The sequence below is a fragment of the Gopherus evgoodei genome, chromosome 3, assembly GCF_007399415.2.
Source record: "Gopherus evgoodei ecotype Sinaloan lineage chromosome 3, rGopEvg1_v1.p, whole genome shotgun sequence".
Taxonomy (NCBI): Eukaryota; Metazoa; Chordata; order Testudines; family Testudinidae; genus Gopherus; species Gopherus evgoodei.
The window spans coordinates 95,228,550-95,247,260 of record NC_044324.1 but is presented as its reverse complement, the minus strand read 5'-3'; the positions used below and the strand labels follow the sequence as shown (position 1 = coordinate 95,247,260).

The 18,711-nt window shown below is 43.5% G+C and overlaps 1 protein-coding gene across 2 annotated transcripts in view; it reads right to left on the bottom strand.

Annotated features, from left to right (window-relative positions):
• SLC16A10 (solute carrier family 16 member 10) overlaps nt 1-15,856 on the bottom strand; it is a 179,339-nt gene extending 163,483 nt beyond the window's left edge. For both annotated transcript variants that reach the window (XM_030556130.1, XM_030556131.1), the window contains exon 1: nt 15,232-15,856. In XM_030556130.1, coding sequence (XP_030411990.1) covers nt 15,232-15,592 — 361 coding nt within the window. In that variant the 5' untranslated portion in view covers nt 15,593-15,856. The remainder of the gene's footprint in view (nt 1-15,231) is intronic.
• Between the last annotated feature and the right edge of the window lie 2,855 nt (nt 15,857-18,711).

Here is an 18,711-nt window from a genome sequence, read left to right as displayed (position 1 = left end):
GGATACAACTTACATGTCTCATAAGGGTGTAGTGAGAATTAATATTTGTAAAGTTTTCTGACAATAAGGAATGTTATATAAATAACTATTACCACCAGTTTAGAGCTTGTGTATAGGTTTATTAACTAGGCTGACCATTGCTGTATTTCTAATCTCAAACAAATCAGTGTTCAGTCTAGTCCGCTAGTTTAATAGTAGCCAAATATAGATAAGCTTCATAAAAATGAAACGTTCCATCCAAAGATCCAAATTTTATAAATATTAATGTTAGACCTAACCCTCAGATGTAGCCAAACATTAGACTTCTAAAGAAGACAAACCTCCAGACTCACCCCAGCCCTCCCCCAAAACGTAAACGTAACTAAACAATAGTATAGAATGGATAAAATGTCTTCCTTACTGCAGCTAAATGAATTATGTATGTCTTGAAGCATAAGGACTGTTATGCCTTTTAATTTTGTCTTCTGTACGACTGTTTCAGCATTAGACAAATAAAAACATAAGACAAAGCCATACAGGAGCCCAATATAACAAACATAACTAACTGATTTTGTACAAGACAGTAGTGCAGAGCTGTACAAATACTATGTTACTATGTACACTATTAATGCTCCTTGGGAAAGGGATACCATTATACATTCTATTCTGTACAGGTTCTTATACTTAACTCATCACTTTAGTATCCAAGGTCCAAATCCACAAAGCAACTTAGGCACCACCGCAATTCACCAAATCCCTATATGGCTGCCTCAGCTCACTCAGTGCCTATGTTTTCCCTGTAAAAATTCCTAATGCTAAGTTTCCGCTGCCTCACTCCAACTGTCTGGAAGCCTAACTTCCAGAACAATCCTCAAACTAGAGACAGACATGCACACCTCCATGTCTCTTGCCTGAGGGGCCCTGATTGGAGCACACCTTCAAAATCAGGCCCCATTCAAGTTTCACTCAGAGGAAGAGAATGGGGTGGAACTGGTGCTCCCTTTTATAAATTTTTAGCCCAGTAATTAGAGCACTCACTCAGATTAAATTCCCACATGCTCCCACCTCCGGGGTTCCCCATTTCTCAGGCAAGTGCCTTAGCCGCTGGGTGACTGGATAGTCTCATGTGGGTGTCCCTCAATCTCTTACTGAAGCTGTTCTTTGTCCAAGGGTCACTGGAGTCAGGGGACTGAGTGTTGCAACACTCAAGTCCCTCTGGATTGGGGCTCACATGCCTATACAGACAGCAATGAATGAACAGCTGACGAACAGTTAAGGGAGTCTTAGTTACAGTACAGTAGAACCTCAAATATATGAATACCAGAGTTATGGACTTACTGGTCTACCGGATATCCTGTGAAACTAGAAGTCTTAAATGGTGGGGATGGGGGGGAGCAGCACTGGGACTCAGGGCTTAAACCCCATGGCTCCATTCCTGGCTTCAGCCCTGTGGAGCGTGCAGGGGCTCAGGGCTTTAGCTACGAAGGGAGCGCCAGTTTCAGCCCCAGTGCTTCCCCTATAGCTAAAGCCCCAAGCCCTGGCAAATCCCCACTCCCAGCTGAGCCCAGGAGTGGAGCAGCAGGGCTATAGCCCCAATCCCCAGCACTCCCCATAGATCTAAAACCCTGGTACTCCCAGGGGCTAGAAACCCTGAGCCCCCCGCTGGGAGCCCTAGCAGCCCTACGATTAGAAGCCCTGACTCCTGCACTCCACCCATCCTGCTGCTGCAGACCCAACTCCCCTGTGGCTGAAGTCCATAACATCTTGTTCAGAGTTAAGGACCATTTCAGAGTTCTAGACAACCTCCAGTCCCAAGCTGTCCATAACTCTGAGATTCCACTGTATTTAAATAGCCAATCCTTTACAAAATTTGGCTGTTTATTAGATGCATCATTATTCCTAACTTGGCTTCCAATATGCACATGCAAAATACTCTTGTACTGACACAGGACTAAATATTATCTAGCATGACATGTTTTAACCACATAAAAATTACAATATGAATCTCAAGCACTGTGACATAACCAATTACACAAAGGGACATTCAAATACCCCATATAATTCACTTCATTATGCATTCCTATAATGAGAATAGCTTCCCTTCTCTCAAGAGGATTCTTCTAGAAGCAAGGAATTACCCTTTGAAATTGTTTTAATTACAAACAAATATTTACTTCAAGGTATTTTGACAATGTACTGAAAATATGTTCAGCTAAAAGGATTTAAGAATAAGCAAATTACTCCCACTCTATTGATTTTGCTAGTTTTTTTAATGTAATAAATTAGGGTGTGTATTATACAATTGCACAATAAAGAAATCACATAAAGGTCAAAGAACATTTGTGATCACTAACATCTAAAACGAACAGTAGAAATTGAAATCATTAATGACAATCTAATGGAAAAACAGCATCAGACTGAGCTTGGTACCAGACCAGCAAGGATGGGATCTCTGTGAAAGAATTGTGTGCACTGATCGCTCCTGCTAACTAGGTATCTATGGGTCCCTCAGCACTGCACTATAGCACCAGCTTGGAAAACAAGCCAAAGTCTTGGGGTACAACAAGCAGAGCAGACATAGTACATTACACCCATTTTCCTCAGAGAAAGTCAGAAACAGGTTTCTTATTAAAAAAATTAAAGGTTTCAATCAAAAGGCATTAAAATTTACTTAAAAGCCAAGTAAAATGTTAGTTTGCTGTAATACAGCTCTCAACCTACTACGGCCCAAATGAAGTATTTTGAATATTTCACATAAGGAACACAAAAATGTTATTCATGCAGGAAACTCCCACTGACATGCGACTCATTCCTTCAGTGTATATAATTGTCTTTTAAATCTTATAAATGTTGTAAATATTTTTAGAAGTGAAAAGTCAAGGACAAGAAGTTTGTGCTGAGTACTGATAACTTTGAGAAGATGAATGATATCCCTTGAAATGAGGGACATTTCAGGAGGTCAGCTATCTCACTGTGTGAAAGTAAATAGGTTCATTAAACTGCTGTACTTTGTCTATGAGATTTTAAAAAGCAGAGGTATAAAGTTGTTGGCAACCTGCACTCCAATTTGTGAGAATTAGGATTGTTTTGATAGGATTAAAAACACACATCTCAGGCTTATACATTTTAATCAAGCCACCAGAAAACTTCTTAGGCCTGATTTAATTTTCCAAACTACTGCATGCATCCAGTAGTTCCAGAAATTATAAATATGGAGATTTAATTTCTTTTAACTCTGGAGTTCAGTGTTAAGTTTTCCACTGATGATTTTAAAGCCCTAATTATATAAACAGCTTTATAGACTCTAGTTTGAGAATAAGAAAAAATCTCTTATCTGATATTAACTTCTATATTCTGAAAAAAGGCTTCCTGTGCAAATATACTGAATACCTTTAGGTATGCTCTCAAAAATAGCTCTCCCCATGAGTGCACGCTTAAAAATGGAAAGTATAAGGGGCCAAAGCCATTACTTTAGCAACAAAAGAGTCTACTATGAAACAGAAGAGTACCCAAGTTTCATTATTTGGATTTTAGGAGTTGGGGATGCCTTTTAAATTTTTGGAAATATTGTTTCTTCCAAGTACGATCTCTCTTCAAATGGATCAATAGAAGAAATTTTAAAACCTCTCCATTATAGGTTTTCCCTACTGGCCTTCCAAAATATGTACTGCAGCTGTTTAGTTTCTTGGATCTAATCCTATTTGCTTTGAAGAAAAATGGCAACGCTTCCAATGAAGGAGGATCACATTGCCAACGTGAGTGCCCCATCTCTTTCCCTCCACCCCCGCCAAAAAATATATTACACACATACATGGTGCGTGTTAGCCTTATCCAACAGTTTAAAATGCCAGCTGAACTTACCAGTTTGGTACATTACTAGCACAATGACTAGACTGGAAGCCTATTTAGATATTTATCATTTTGGATCCCCATCTGCACTACAATTACAACACAGCTGTGCCCAGTGATATAACAGACTGCTCCAGTCTACACATGCAAAATCAGATTGTTATGTGTTGACATTTGTAACTGTGGCATAAAGATTAAGCACCTTCCCTCAGTGTCTATCAATTAGAGCTCAACAATTTTACATCTCTACATTTTTTAAACATCTCTTGAGTCACTGGGAAGTGTGAGGGCTCAACACCTTTATCAGGATTTCCTGGTACACAGCTCTCCTCATGTCAGGGTTTGCAACAGCACTTCATAGTGCTGTTAAGGGTCAGATTTTAGTGAATTTGTGCCAGTCAATGCATGCATTCTATTTGTACAGTTTGAACCCTTAACATTCAATGTAATGCATTAAGTAGTAGTGAGAAACCCATTTACCTTTTATTACAGTTAATACTTAATAGTTTGCTGATAAAGATAAGAAAGTTCATGGACAAGCTTCCCCGCCTCCCTCCTAACTATGTAGTAAGGAATAGTATTTTGAAGTCATCATTTAGTGAATCTGTATATAGTAGTTTTTAATTCTTTCTGCACTATACTAAAAGGAAGCTTCAGGACTCCAGGTTGTTTTGAGTATTCTGCGAATGTCAATATTTTATCCTGCGTTAAAGCACATCTCTACGGGATCATACAGATGGCCAAGGTGAACAGCAAACAACATGGGGGGAAAAAAACACCTTTAATACTTATGGAATATGATGTATTGATATGCTGCTTCATATAAAATTAAATAGATATTAGCATAGAGTGATTTACATCCGTGGCTAGGTACTGGAACTCTTATAGAGGGAGCTTGATTGGCAGTTATTTGCTACAGTATGCAAGGTCTAACAAGTTGCTAGCTCTGTCTGCTTCATTTTCCACACTCCAACTGAATTTGGAAAATGGAAATTATTAGGGCTCCAAGGCACTATAGTAATACAAATAATTGATAAATGCAAAGTCAGTCACATAGGAGGAAGACATTTTAACTGCTCATACAGCTTACAAGGTTCTAAATTAGCTATCAACTCATAAAATGCACCTAAGCCTCACTACAGACAGCTCAATGAAGACCTCTGCTCACTGTGATTTTAAAAAATAAAAGCAAACAAGGTATTAGGATGCCTAAGGAATGTCATGAAGAAAACATTACATGGAATAGGATACTAATCACATCAGGCCTAGAAGGATATTGCAAAATTAGAGGGGGCTAAAAAATGTTAATGGATGATGATTTAACAATCCCCAAATTGCTTGTCATTTGGGAACTTTATCAGTGATTATTTTAAGTATTCTTGCAGGTGTCAGATAAAAGTGTGTTAGATGTTAAATAGCATAGAGCCAAGGATCATCCCTGCAGGCCCCACTAGAAATGCACTCGTTCAATGATGATTCCCTGTTAATGACATTGTGACAGATCATTTAGCCAGTTTTTAATCCATTAATGTGTGCCATGTTAATTTTGTAGCCCAATTTGTTTAAGTTAAAATGTTATGCAGCACCAAGTCAAACACCTGACAGAAGTTTAAATAGATTAGATCAATGCTATTACCTTTATCAAAGTCTTAATGGCATCAAATAGTTACTTTGATAGGACTTATTTTCCATGAACCCATAGTAAATTGGCATTAACTAAATTACCTTCCTTTAATTCATTATTAATTGAGTCCCCTATCAGCCACTCCATTACCTTAATGTCAATGTCAGACGGACAAGTTTTTACATTATGTATTTATTAAATGGTTAAAAGGGTTTATGGTGGTTGTTCCCATAAAGTTATACAAGCTTACTCAGTGAACCACGATGTTACAATAGTAAGACAATGATTTTAACAAACAAACCCTTTCACGGAACACATGGGGGGGGGGTATGGACTGCACTGAGGCAGCTACGTAGCTAACATTTAATTATGCATTTTATGCTACTAAATATATTTTCCCACATAAGCTTTGACCTCATGATACAGGAGTACTTTTCTTTTTATAATATTTTTCTGAATTTATAGTTTTGATTCAGGAAGGCAATAGATTAATGAAATAGTTTTGTCTTCAACAGGAAAAAGAAAAAAGTACTTATACTTAAATTGATTTGGCATTATTTTATCTCTTAAACAAGCAGGCTATCCACAGTAACCAACTATATTCTGTTTTCTGGCCTACTGAGGCATGAAATTCATGTCCATCTTACAGGCAGAAATGGAGTGTTTGGGGCCTTACAGGAAAGGGCAGGTGAACATTGTGCAGTTCAATAAGAGCTTCTCCTGTCCTATATCACAACACTGTGCCAAGAATACTGAACAGGTGCAGGGACTCATGAACGGGTTAACTGACCAAGCTGCCTTTGATGTTGCATGTACCCTCTTACAGTAGAGCTCCTGCATTTCCCCATTACTATATCATGATATATGGAGTCCTGAATGGATACTTTCTTTGCCTGTCTAGGTCTGCTGTGGCATTAAAAAATGGTAGAATTTTCATCCTTGAACTTAAATTCTGTCAGTGTCTTTTCACATCCCTCTGAAGCTGAGGAACAGATCTTTTGGCTCATCTCCTTGTCCTTCAATTTGTCAAACACTCTGACACTTGTACTCCCAAGTCCTTCTGTGTAACATGCCTACATTTCCCACTTACACCCTTATTGCAGAAGTAGTCTCTGAAATGAGGGAAAAAGTAAAAGAATATTGGATTATTTACAACAGTCCTTGGAATACCAAGGAATACAATAAAAATAGTTTACTTTCAAATATCAGTGCCTTATTACAAGATATTTTGTCCTGTGATTCAAAATGGTAAAGAAACCCTTGAAGTCTCCAAAAATCCACATTAGCTCAAAGCACAGGATTTGAGGGAGATGGAAAACTGCATACAGAGCTGGGTTGGACCACATGCACACTACCAATGGGCTAAACGAGAATTACTTGTTGCCAGTTAACAGGAAATTGGCGGGGGGGGGGGATTATGTGATACAAGTTCTAACAAGGAAAGGGAGAGACCCATTCAAGCAAGCAGGTATACAGTTGACAAGTTTGCAGATGAGTTACTTTCAACGATTACTGCAGAGGACATGCTCCAGAACTGGAGAGAGAGAGAGAGAGAGAGAGAGAGAGAGAGAAATTTCTTTAAAAAGCAACCAAGAGTCCTGTGGCACCTTATAGGCTAACAGACGTATTGGAGCATAAGCTTTCACGGGTTAAGGTGACCAGACGTCCCGATTTTAATCGCGACTGTCCTAATATATGGTTGTTTGTCCCACGTCCTGACCAATGTTCGGTTGGGACACTGGACAAACAAGCAATTTTTCCCTCCGCTCCAGCACCGGCAGAGCCCGGCGGGGCTCTTGCCCCCCTCCTGTCCCCAGCCCCTTCCTCCACTGGATCCCCCCCGCCCCAAATCTCTGCCCTGGACCCAACTCCAGCCCCGCCCCCTCACCAGATCCCTCCCCAAATTCCCGCCCTGGCCCTGCCTCTTCCCCAAGCACGCAGCATTCATCCTCCCTCCCAGGCTTGTGCTGATCAGCTGTATGGCAGCACAAGTCTGGAGGGAGGTGGCGGCCCCCAGCACTCACCCTGCGAACTGCTTCAGTCCAGCTTCTCCAGGAAGGTGAGCAAGGCCCAGCAGAGATCCCGCAGCGGCTCCCTCCACCTGAGTCCCCAGTAGAAGGCGAGGCAGGCCTGGGCCCATGGCTCTACACCGCTAGAAGAGGGCCTTATCCTCCCTGATTGAACTAACCTTGTTATCTCTAGACTGGTTCTTGCCTACATAGTTATACCGGCCACTGGAAATTTCCACTACATTCGTCTGTGGAAGTGGGTATTCACCCATGAAAGCTTATGCTCCAATATGTCTGTTAGTCTATGAGGTGCCACAGGATTCTGTCACCTTTTACAGATATAGACTAACACAGCTATCCCTCTGATACTTGACAATTTTCTTTGTGAGCACAGGTGAGAGTTAACATTACTCTCTAATTTGATTGACAAGATACTGAACTTGTTTAACCAAACTTTTTTTTGAGATTATTACAGGACCCAGGGGGGGAAAAAAAAAAAAGTTATGCCAAGATGAACAGTTATCTTTATAGGACTGGTCTCCTGCATTTGCTGGTTGGGCATAACTATGATTCCTAGCCAATTCCTGTGGTAGAGAAACTATTTTATCCTCATATATATGCATGCTTTTCTTTCATATACTAAGCAGAAAGGCAGAATTAAAAACACAATTTCAGTAAGATAAAACCAGATAGCTGTATGGGTACACTGGTCTGCCTTACTGGTACAGTCATAATGGTACAACGTAATACACAGCCTCAGACATAATGCCAAATACATAACCTGTTAACACAATTCTCCTGAGATTGTCTATATTCTGACATTTGAAAAAGAGGACCTGCTCCTTGCACCCGTGGCAATGAAGCCAAATTTTACTGGAGAGAAGACATCCAGTCTTCCATTAGGTTTCAGAAAACTATTCCCCTAACATACAAAACCAACTCTGATGAGTGAAATAGTTACCTTGTGTAGATGTCCCCTGGCCTCCAAGGTCATTGTCCTCTCCAGCCTGCAAGTCTCTGCTGTCATCCCAAGACCTCTTCAGATCATCAGGTATCACTGGGCCCCAGTTCAGAGAAGGCAATGGAGACAGAATTCTCCTCCCTATCCTGCTCATCCCTCAACAGCCCATTTTCAACATCCAGTCCCTTGTCCATCATTATCTCAGCCTCCACAGGTGTGCAATTGTTCAGACACAAAGCCGTATACCAGGATGTTACAGCTTATAGAGACTGCCTAAGGTAGATATTTACAAGTACCTTGATCGTTGCCTTAGGCCAGCTGGCAGCATGCTTATACAATGTTTTCTACCAAGACATATTCTGAGGTGGACTTGTTAACACACAGCAGTCGCAAAGAAGTCAATACTATTCATAAATAGTGCACACTGAGATCTAGGGAGCGTCCAGAGCTATTTGTACAAGTGAAGAATTTCAGAAATCTTGCCCTTGGACCAGAAGATGGACAAGCTGAGCTACATAAGCAGCGCTCAATATACTGTGGATGGTCGTGGAAAGACTAATTAAATCAGTGAAACTCTTATGACAAATCACTGCTGTCTATGCTGGCATTGAACCTTCCAGTGCTGATCAACATGGTGACAGATGTCACCGTTATTGGTCTTTTCAGGGCAAGTACAGCACACCCACGCAGATACATGGTATGTTTCAGATTCCAACAGTGGTTAGCACGTCAAATTTCACTAATGTAGACAAGACCTAGATGTGACTGGGTAATTCACCTTGCAAATCTCTCTATGATGAATGTTAGCACAGGTACCAAATAGTGTTCTCTTATAATGCAACATGGACTGGTATCCTCCACTTCTTTGACTTACATCAAGCAAAAACCATCAGATAATTGCTTTTTGTCAATACAGACCTGCAAAAGATCTGAACTACAGACTAAGCATTATGAGCCTCCAAACTCCTTTACCATTCCCCTTTTCCATTCCACATACAGATGACATGCAATTTCCAAGAAGAAAAGGATTTATTTTAAAAGAGCATTTTAAAGGATACTATCAACTTGTACTTTTAAATGGAATGGTATTTGTAAAATTCTCGTCTCACAGAGTGTCCTTTAAACAGTACGCCCTGATTTTATTTTTTAAAAGAAAATGTATAATATTTTTCTGCATCTCACTGATGGTTATAAAGGATCTTTACACAGACGGTGAAAATGACTGATTACACTGCTCTACAGCCAAAATGCTCCTGAAATAAAATGTAGTCCAACTTTACTAATTCTGGGTCACTGAGAATGAAAATGATGCTTAAAATTGTTGATTGGCTCTAGTTTTCAAGATATGCTATTGGGTCAGTACATACGACCCTTGACTTGGGAATGGCGGAGGATAAGTGAGTTATAAAGGGAAGGGACCTCAATTTAAACCAGAAATGACTAAAATACATCTTTGACTGGATCTGTGAATAAATCTATGACTGGGTTTGGACAGTACTTGCTTTTTAGGCAAAACAATGAATGATGCAATCTGAAGCTGGTATTGCGTCATACATGATATGAATTGCGTCATATTATTTCTAGAAGTCATGGATGATGCAATCATAACAAAGCTTATATCACTCTGCTGAATAAATTGCCCTATATCAGCTCTAGAAATCATACAGTGTGGTGCCCTCTTATTTATCAGCGTTTGATTTTGCAAAGGGACACATTTCTTTTTAGCTAAAGTGAGCAGAGATGCCTCGTACTTGTGTGAACAGTGCAGATAACTTCTGCTATGTTTGTGGTGAAGTGACTTTTGCATCACAAAAGCGCAGTATAACCACTATGGTTAAGAAAGCCTATCACCTTTATTTTGGCTGCAAAATTGGAGATCAGGACAAGAGGTGGGCCCCACACATATGCTGCAACACTTGTGCAACAAATCTTCGCCAGTGGTTGAACAGGAAAAGGAAATCTATGCCTTTTGCAGTGCCAATGATTTGGAGAGAGCCAACAGATCATCCCAACAATTGTTCCTTCTGCATGGTGCCTCCAGTTGGGAAAGGTGTGTCAAAGAAGAAAAAGTGGACTGTGCATTATCCAAACATTCCATCAGCTATACGCCCAGTCCCCCACGGAGAAGGACTGCCGGTTCCTGATGCACCAGAATCACTCTCACTTGAGTCAGACGAGGAAGAGGATGAAACTTCTGGTCCTGAACCATCAATGTCACAGGACCCACATTTTCTCCCATCCTCCTCCTCTGAACCACACCTCCTAACACAAGGTGAACTGAATGACCTTGTCAGGGATTTGGAACTACCCAAGAATAAGGCAGAGCTGTTGGGCTCCAGACTACAGCAGTGGAATCTCCTAGCAGGCTATCAGGGCAAATGGAGCCCATCAATGCTTGCAGACTATTGCTCGACAGTGACAAGAGATGCTCCATTTAATAAATACAAGAGACAAGCCAAGAAGCGCCGAGTAGACGCTGAATATGACTAAACTATGTACATAATAGTTTTTTGCCTTTTGTTTCATAATAAATTTTATTTATAGAACCCTTTTGCTGATTTGTAAAGTGTTACATAAACAGGACAGGTGAAATATTATCATGTAAAGCAACCATAAACACATGAAAAGACCTAGGTTTACAATTTATGATTAAAACTCTACTATCTACACAATACAGACATAAAACGTAAAAGCTTAAATATCTTAGAAACAGTAGCCAATCAGTTGTTTTAATTGCCATATTTGAATTCAGCACATCAAAATACATAAATGTCACATTTTATCTCTGAAGCAGATGACTTCTCAAAAATTGTAGACCAGTGTTATACAAGGAAAAACACAAAAGTAATGTATGAAAATCACTGCATACTAAAAACCCTGAAAGACTTTCACCAGAATCTTTCAAATCACAGTAACAATTGGTATTATTTGAAAATTATGTACCTAGCATACTTTTAATCAGAAGTGTGAAGTCTAACGATGTCCCTTTAAGAAAGGTTCTTGATCCCTATAAGCAGGGTGCATGTAACCTGTAGCACAATGGAACAAATTTTGCAGGTAAGACGCCTAAATTCTGGGGGAAAAGTTAATCCGTTCATCTTCTTACCTCCTCAGGCCTCAGCTGCTGCTGTATTCTCTAGGCAGCCTAGCTGGCCAGCCTGCACTATTGGCTCCTTTCAGTCCCTGGCTGCAAACTGAACTCAAGTTCTGGCTCCTTAACACATACATCACCCAACCACCCTTACCTGGTTCTATGAAACAGTAAGGTAGCACTATAATCCATTTAATTTGCCTTTGTGGGAAAAGGTGCAGAGCAAGCAGCAGCTGTTGCCATGTCCCAGCAGGGCAGGGAGACAAAACAAAATGTTGGGTGCCCCGTAGCAGCAAAAGTGTTGAATTCTGATGGATCTTGGAAAAATGCTAGATTCTACAGCCACACAGAGTCCATGAGGTTCCAAATGAGATCATTTGGGATGTTCACATCTCTTAGAACCATTGTTTCAGGTTCTTTGCAGACTCAGACAGGCACTGGTTTGCACAGTTCACATTCTCAAAGTTACCTTCAAAACTATAAGGCCAAATTTTTTTTTATATATTTTTAAAGTAAGAATTGAGATTCTGGAGCACAATTCTGTGGGAAGCACTGAATTCCATAGCAAACGCCACAGTCACAGAATCCATAAGGACCTACCGATAGGCTCAGCTTCTAAATGCTATCTTAGAATGACACTATCTAGTCTCTTACATAGAATGATTAAATATTGTACACATTTGCATGGTTTCTGAGCATTCTAAGTTTTCTCCATCCCTTTAAAAGAGGAACTATTTTTATTCTTTGGTTACCCTTTGCCTTTCCCAAGCTGTCTTTTAAACTCAATCTGCCTTTCTTGACTCCAATTCCCTTCTATGGCAATCTGGATGCTGCATCAACTTGGTTGTGCTGACTTCCTCTGAGGCCAGGCCTATACTTAAAAGTTAGGTCAACATAGCTACGTGATGAGGGGCGGGGGGAAAAAACCCACATCCCTGACCAATCTAGTTATGCTGACCTAATATCCAGTGTAGATACTGCTATTTTGAAGGAAGAAGGCTTCTGCTGATGTAGCTACCACTGTTTGGGGGAAATGGTATTCCTACACCAAACAAAAAAAAGTCTTCCATCTGCATAGACTGCATCTACATGGCAATTTAAAAAAAAAAAAAAAAATCTGTGGGCTGGCCCATGCCAGATGGTTTCAGCTCACAGGGCTCAGGCTCTGGAGCTGTTTAACTATGGTATAGACCAGGAGTTGGCAACCTTTCAGAAGTGGCATGCCGAGTCTTCATTTATTCACTCCAATTTAAGGTTGTGTGTGCCAGTAATACAAGTCATCGTTTTTAGAAGGTCTCTTTCTATAAGTCTATAATATATAACTAAACTATTGTTGTATGTAAAGTAAATAAGGTTTTTAAAATGTTTAAGAAGCTTCATTTAAAATTAAATTAAAATACAAAGTCTCCCAGACCGGTGGCAGGACCCCAGCAGTGTGAGTGCCACTGAAAATCAGCTTGCCTGCCGCCTTCCGATCCCATGCCATAGGTTGCCTACCCCGGTATAGACATTTGGGCTTGGGCTGGAGCCTTGGCTCTAGGACCCTGTAAGGTGGGAACGTCCCAGAGCCCTGGACTGCAGCTCAAGCCTAAACATCTATACTGCAGTTAAACCGCCCTACAGCCCAAGCACTGTAAGCCCCAGTCAGCTGGTACAGGCTAGCAGCAGGTGTCTAACTGCAGTGTAGACATACCAGCATAAGGGGATATCCTGGTATAGTCTCCATTGTGTAGTTATATCTTGATATCCAGAATTCTTCCTATTTTCACACCCTACTACCGCTGGCGTGAGAAATAGGAGGCTAGGCTTCAATTCTAAAACTCACATTTCACTGCTTTTCTAATTGGACTCCCCAAGCCTTTCCTACTCACTTCAGACTATGCTAAGAAAAATGAGGCAAATGAGTTTTAGCACTAAAGCATTTAAAAGAAGAAAGCTAAGTCAGGAAGAATATACAAGTGTCTCTCTCCCTCCATCCCAGTTTGGTCCCAAATAATCCTAAAGTCAAGAGAGCCAGACCACTGCCAAATTTTTCAGTCAGTCAGAGATCCATGTGGCCTCTCTACACAGCAAGAATATTCTGGAGGGCTTGCTCCTCAGTGGGACTCTTACTATATTAACTAAAACTTATTTTAGTAAGGCAGGGTAACAACACTGGTAATGACATTCCAAAAACAACCACCGCAGATTTCATTACAGTGGGAATAGAATAGAAGACTGTGTGTGTTCAGCTTGTGATGTTATAGCACTTAGATTCCTCAGGAACCCAACATTCATTTGAAGCAATTATTCTTTCAAGTATTTTTTTAAAGCACGTATTTCTATATATAGAGCATTTCAGTTTAGTAACAGCAGATTTAAGAAAGAATGTGATTGGAGGTGTCCAACAATAGCATTTCTTTAGTGTTTACTAAAATTAAGTTTGCATTTGGGATTTTAGGAATATTCACTGTATGACAGTAAGCCCGCATATGAAAATCCTGCATATCTCAGAGTCCAATATCAGGTATATGATTTAAATTTTTGAAGAAATTCTTCACAACCTCTGATGCCTGGTCTACACACCTAAAATGTGGGTTGAAAAAGCTATGACACCCACGGTTGTGAAAAATCTGTACCTCCTGAGAACCACAGCTATGCCAACCCAACCCCAGGGGCAGACACAGCGAGTTTCAGGAAAGAATGCTTCTGTTGACCTTGCTGTCATTGCTTGGGAAATTGGCGTTCCTATAGAGGGGAAAATAAAAATTAAAAAAATCTACTTCTGGAAGCTATGCCACTGTAGGGCCTGCAGTATAGACAAGACCTAAGCCTAACTTCAAAATACTTCAAATACTGCTATACACTGTTTTGGATTCATTTATCAGTTGATTTTGCCACTGCTAGATCAGCCAGGGTGAGGGAAATAATTATAACAGTCACCTAAGCATAATTTGCAATAGATTTTTTCCTAATGCAAAAAAACTCCAAAAAACATAAGTACAAGTGTCTAGATTATAATACCTACACCTTCCTCCAGCAATTTTCTCCCTGCTGCCTCTCACACAGATACCTCTTTCCCAAGGCTCATTTTCTAGAGCAAGGACAGAAGTTACAATCTCTCTCCCTCTGAAGATGGAAGATTTTGCTCCCTGTTGTTTCAAGGGAAGACTATTTTTGGACATTGAAATTGCCAAATTAGGTCTCTATGTCTCCACTAAGAAAAAGATGTGTTGTTTATAATGTGCGAAGGGATAGCTCAGTGGTTTGAGCATTGGCATGCCAAATCCAGCATTGCCCACTCAATCCTTGAGGGAGCTATTTAGTGACCTGGGGGGAAAAAAATCTGTCTGGGGATTGGTCCTTCTTTGAATAGTGGGTTGGACTAGATGACTTCCTAAGGTCCCTTCCAAGCCGACATTCTATGAATTAGTCTATATTATAAAATCCTAGTGTGGACAGGGGAAGTTGCACTTTTACCTTATCCTGCCCAGCCTAGGTTTTTACAACACGTTAAAGAAAGAAGCTTTTTTGCTCTTAAACACTGTAGACAGACCCACCCTCAGAGACTGATTCGCACATAGGTGGTCCCTAACCATCACATAGCCTGGGGACTGCCAGAGAAGTCTCACGTGCACACAGGGGTTCGCATGTAGTGGTGGCGGGGCGCAGCGAGAACGGGGCACAGCAGTGGGACTGAGGGCAGCGGCGGGGGGTGGGGGCGCGCTTCTCCACTCACCTGTTTTGAACACCATCTGCTTGTCGTCCTGCGAGCCGAACTCGCTCAGCATGGAGACGAAGAGGACCCCGCACGAGTTCTGGATGCCGAACACCGCACCGTTGCACCACATGGCGGCCAGCATCACCACCCAGCCCCAGCCGCCCTCGGGGGGCTCGGCCCCGTGCTGCTCCTCCGGGGCACCCGCCATCAGCAGAGCGGACTGGCCGCCTGGACACCTCTCTCGGGTCTCTTGCCTCGGCTCCCCGGCCGCCGCCTGGCCGCCCTGCTGCTCCTGCAGCGCCGGCGAGGGCAAGAGGGTAGCAGACGCGTCGGGAGCGCCCGCAACTCCCTGCGTCTCCAGCTTCTCACTCAGCGTCATTCCCGCGGGCTCCCTCAGCCGCAGGCAGCCGGGGCGAGGGGACAGGCGACAACCCCCTCCCACGAGAAGGGGCTGCAGCAGCGGTGGCTTCTCCGGCTGCCTGAGGGGGCTACTCCGCTCCCGCTAGCCCTGCGGGGCTGCTGGGAACATCCCGCGGCGCCGAGCGGGACCCCCCCTTATTACCCTGCAGCCCCGGCGGTACAAGCCTCCCGCTGCCCCGTCCGGCTCACACACGCCGGCCCCGGCCTCGCCAGGTTATTTTGAAGGCATACCTCTCGCGGAAGGGGCGTCCGACAGCAGGATATCCCCCCCCACCGCGTCTCCGATTGGATGGGGCAGGGGCGCGGCCACGCCCCCTCCCAGGACACAGTGCGGGCGGGGCCGCTGCGTGTCACAGGCTCCGGCGGCGGCTATGCTGAGTGGCCGGGGGGAGGGGTGCGCGCGGCGAGACGGGGCGTTAAGAGTTAACGGTTGCGGCTCGCGCGCAGCCAGAGGGATCCCCGAGGCCCTTCCCCCCCACCCCCGCCAGTCCCGTGAGGAGGCGCTGGATTCACCTCAGGGTGGGAGGGAGAAATCAGGCCAGCAGCCTAAGAGGAAGGAGCCTACTCGCTCTGCCCTATGAATTCCCAGGGGAAGGCGATGCACCGCCCCGGGGTGCCCTGTTGTATCCGCCCCTGGGCCGGGACAATCCACGGACAGGGCCCCCTTAACGCTAACCCAACAACTCCCCTCAGAGAATCAGGAAGTGCCACAGCTGCCTCTGTGACCAGGCACGTGCTTCGCTCTGACCCTCCTTCTTGTCCCCACGAGTTGTACCTCTCCCGCCCTGCTGCTGCCCATCCTCTCTAACTGCGCCTCCCTGGCCTTTCTTTCCAGATTCCCGCCTCCCTCACGGCACAGGACAGAGGGACAATGAGGCAGCCTCTTAGCAGTTACGCTCTGTGTTGAAGAGCAGGGCGATGACTCCTCACTGCGGTCCCAGCTGTCAGCCACACTGTAGGAACCGCTGCCACAATACACTGCGTGGCTGCTGTTGTACTGCAGGGTGCTGTGCCACCTGCTGCCCACAGAGAACTAACTGCTAGCACTGTTTCACACCCGTCTTTGGCAGGTCCTGCAGTTTCCTTGACCTACAATGACAGCTGGCACTTTTCCCAAGTCAGGCTGGTCACAGCAAGGCCATCTACCCCTGCTCTTATGTACAATGTTGTAACACATCATGGGTGGCATGCAATATTTCTCCTTAGTGCAAATGCATCACTATTTCCTACACAGGGAATTTTCCTACACCTCACTTCCCTCACCCACCTTCCTCCCAGGAAGGCTTGAGGGCAAAAAGAGCAGAAACCTGTGCCTCACAAGAAGGTGGTAGGGCATGGGAGCCAGTATCGTGAGGGTCAGGAGAGCTAGTGCTGGAGAGAGTCTGGGCTGGAGAGAATGTGAAGTTGCTTGGAGGGGGTTGATGGATTGAACCTGGGGAAGGTTTCTCCTGGGAGGTTAGGAGAACACAGAATGGCTTCCCCTACTTAAGCCCTATCCCCTTCTGTTTCTCCCTGTCATTCTCTGCTGCCAGTTCTGCTCCCCACACTCTTACCTATGGCAGGTCTACACTTAAAATGCTGCATTGGCGCCACTGCAGCCCTTAAGTGAAGATGCTCTCCTGTTGGCGTAGTTAATCCACCTCCATGAGAGACACTAGTTATGTCAACTAGAGAAGGCCTCCCACCAACATAGCGCTATCTATACAGGGGTTAGGTCAGTATAGCTACATCACTCAGGGGTGTGGATTTTTCGCACCCCTGAACAGCATAGTTATACAGATTTAAGTCTAGCATAGACCTGGCCCTAGTCTTTATCCTCCATCCTCTGCCCCTACCTGCTTAACCCAGTCTCTCTTCCCTCCTTCTTGCCCTGGACCTTCTTCTCTTACTAACCTCCCTTGGTGGTGGGAGCTGGAGCAGTAGGCTGCAGATTCCTCTGTTAGTTGCTGAATAAAGAGCTGCTACTGGATGCCATTTGCAGCATGCAGTACGTTTTATCAGTCCTACAACACCCAAGAACTATTCATAGAATCATAGATTATTAGGGTTGGAAGGGACTTCAGGAGATCATCTAGTCCAACCCCCTGCTCAAAGCAGGACCAATCCCCAACTAAATCCCCAAATGGCCCCCTCAGGGATTGAACTCAGAACCCTGGGTTTAGCAAGCCAATGCTCAAACTTGTATGTATTCTGAGCACCATTCATTGGCACCTTAACTATTTATATATCTACAGATATTGAGCACTCCTGCATCAGCCTGTGGCTTCTCTTTCCAACTGCTGCATGCACAGTTGCCAACTTTCATGCAGTAAATAAGCACCCCAACTTTCACAATAAGCCAAAAATCAAGCTAATCCCATTTCAAAACAAGCCAATCCCTAAGAACTCCAACATTCTATGTGACTAGATCCCCAGTATGCAGTCTGCAACTGTCGTGGGCCCACTGTGCACTTCGATTCTCTCACCTCCCTTTGCTCCTACTTGCCCTCCCTTACTGGGAGCCGATAAAAAAAAAGAAGCAACAAGCCAAAAACTAGCCCAATTTCTGCATTTTTTTCATGAGTTTGGCATGTCTGGCTGCATGCTGGCTTGGATTCTGCAGAAGGACCAGCACCAGTGGAAGAGGTAGCATTCTTCTGCCTGCAGTTCCTCTGTCACAGTGACCACTGATGGTCCATAGATAAAAATGCTGAAAATTCTATAGAGTGACATTTGAGGGAATCTGTGGTGAGACATGACCAGGCTGCCACAGGCATAGTTTCATGCTAGATGTGTGATAATTGGCAGGCCTGAAGCCCTACCAGGAGGCCTAGCAGCAAGTAGGCTGCTGGCCGCAAAGCGGGCAAGTGCAGAACAGGGAATATAGGCTTCTGTGATGGTAATTCAAATTAGCCCCTTCAAAACAGATTATAACCTCTGCAATATTCCCAGCTTCATCCAACCAGTTTGTGTCTGCTGTCTCAGCTACTTGTTCCCTAGGTAAAACAAGGATGGGAAGAAGAGAAGTTACTCTAAATTATGGGACCCTTGGTGAGAGGGAGTGGGGTCCAGGTGTGAGGGAAGGGTTCTTCTGAGTCT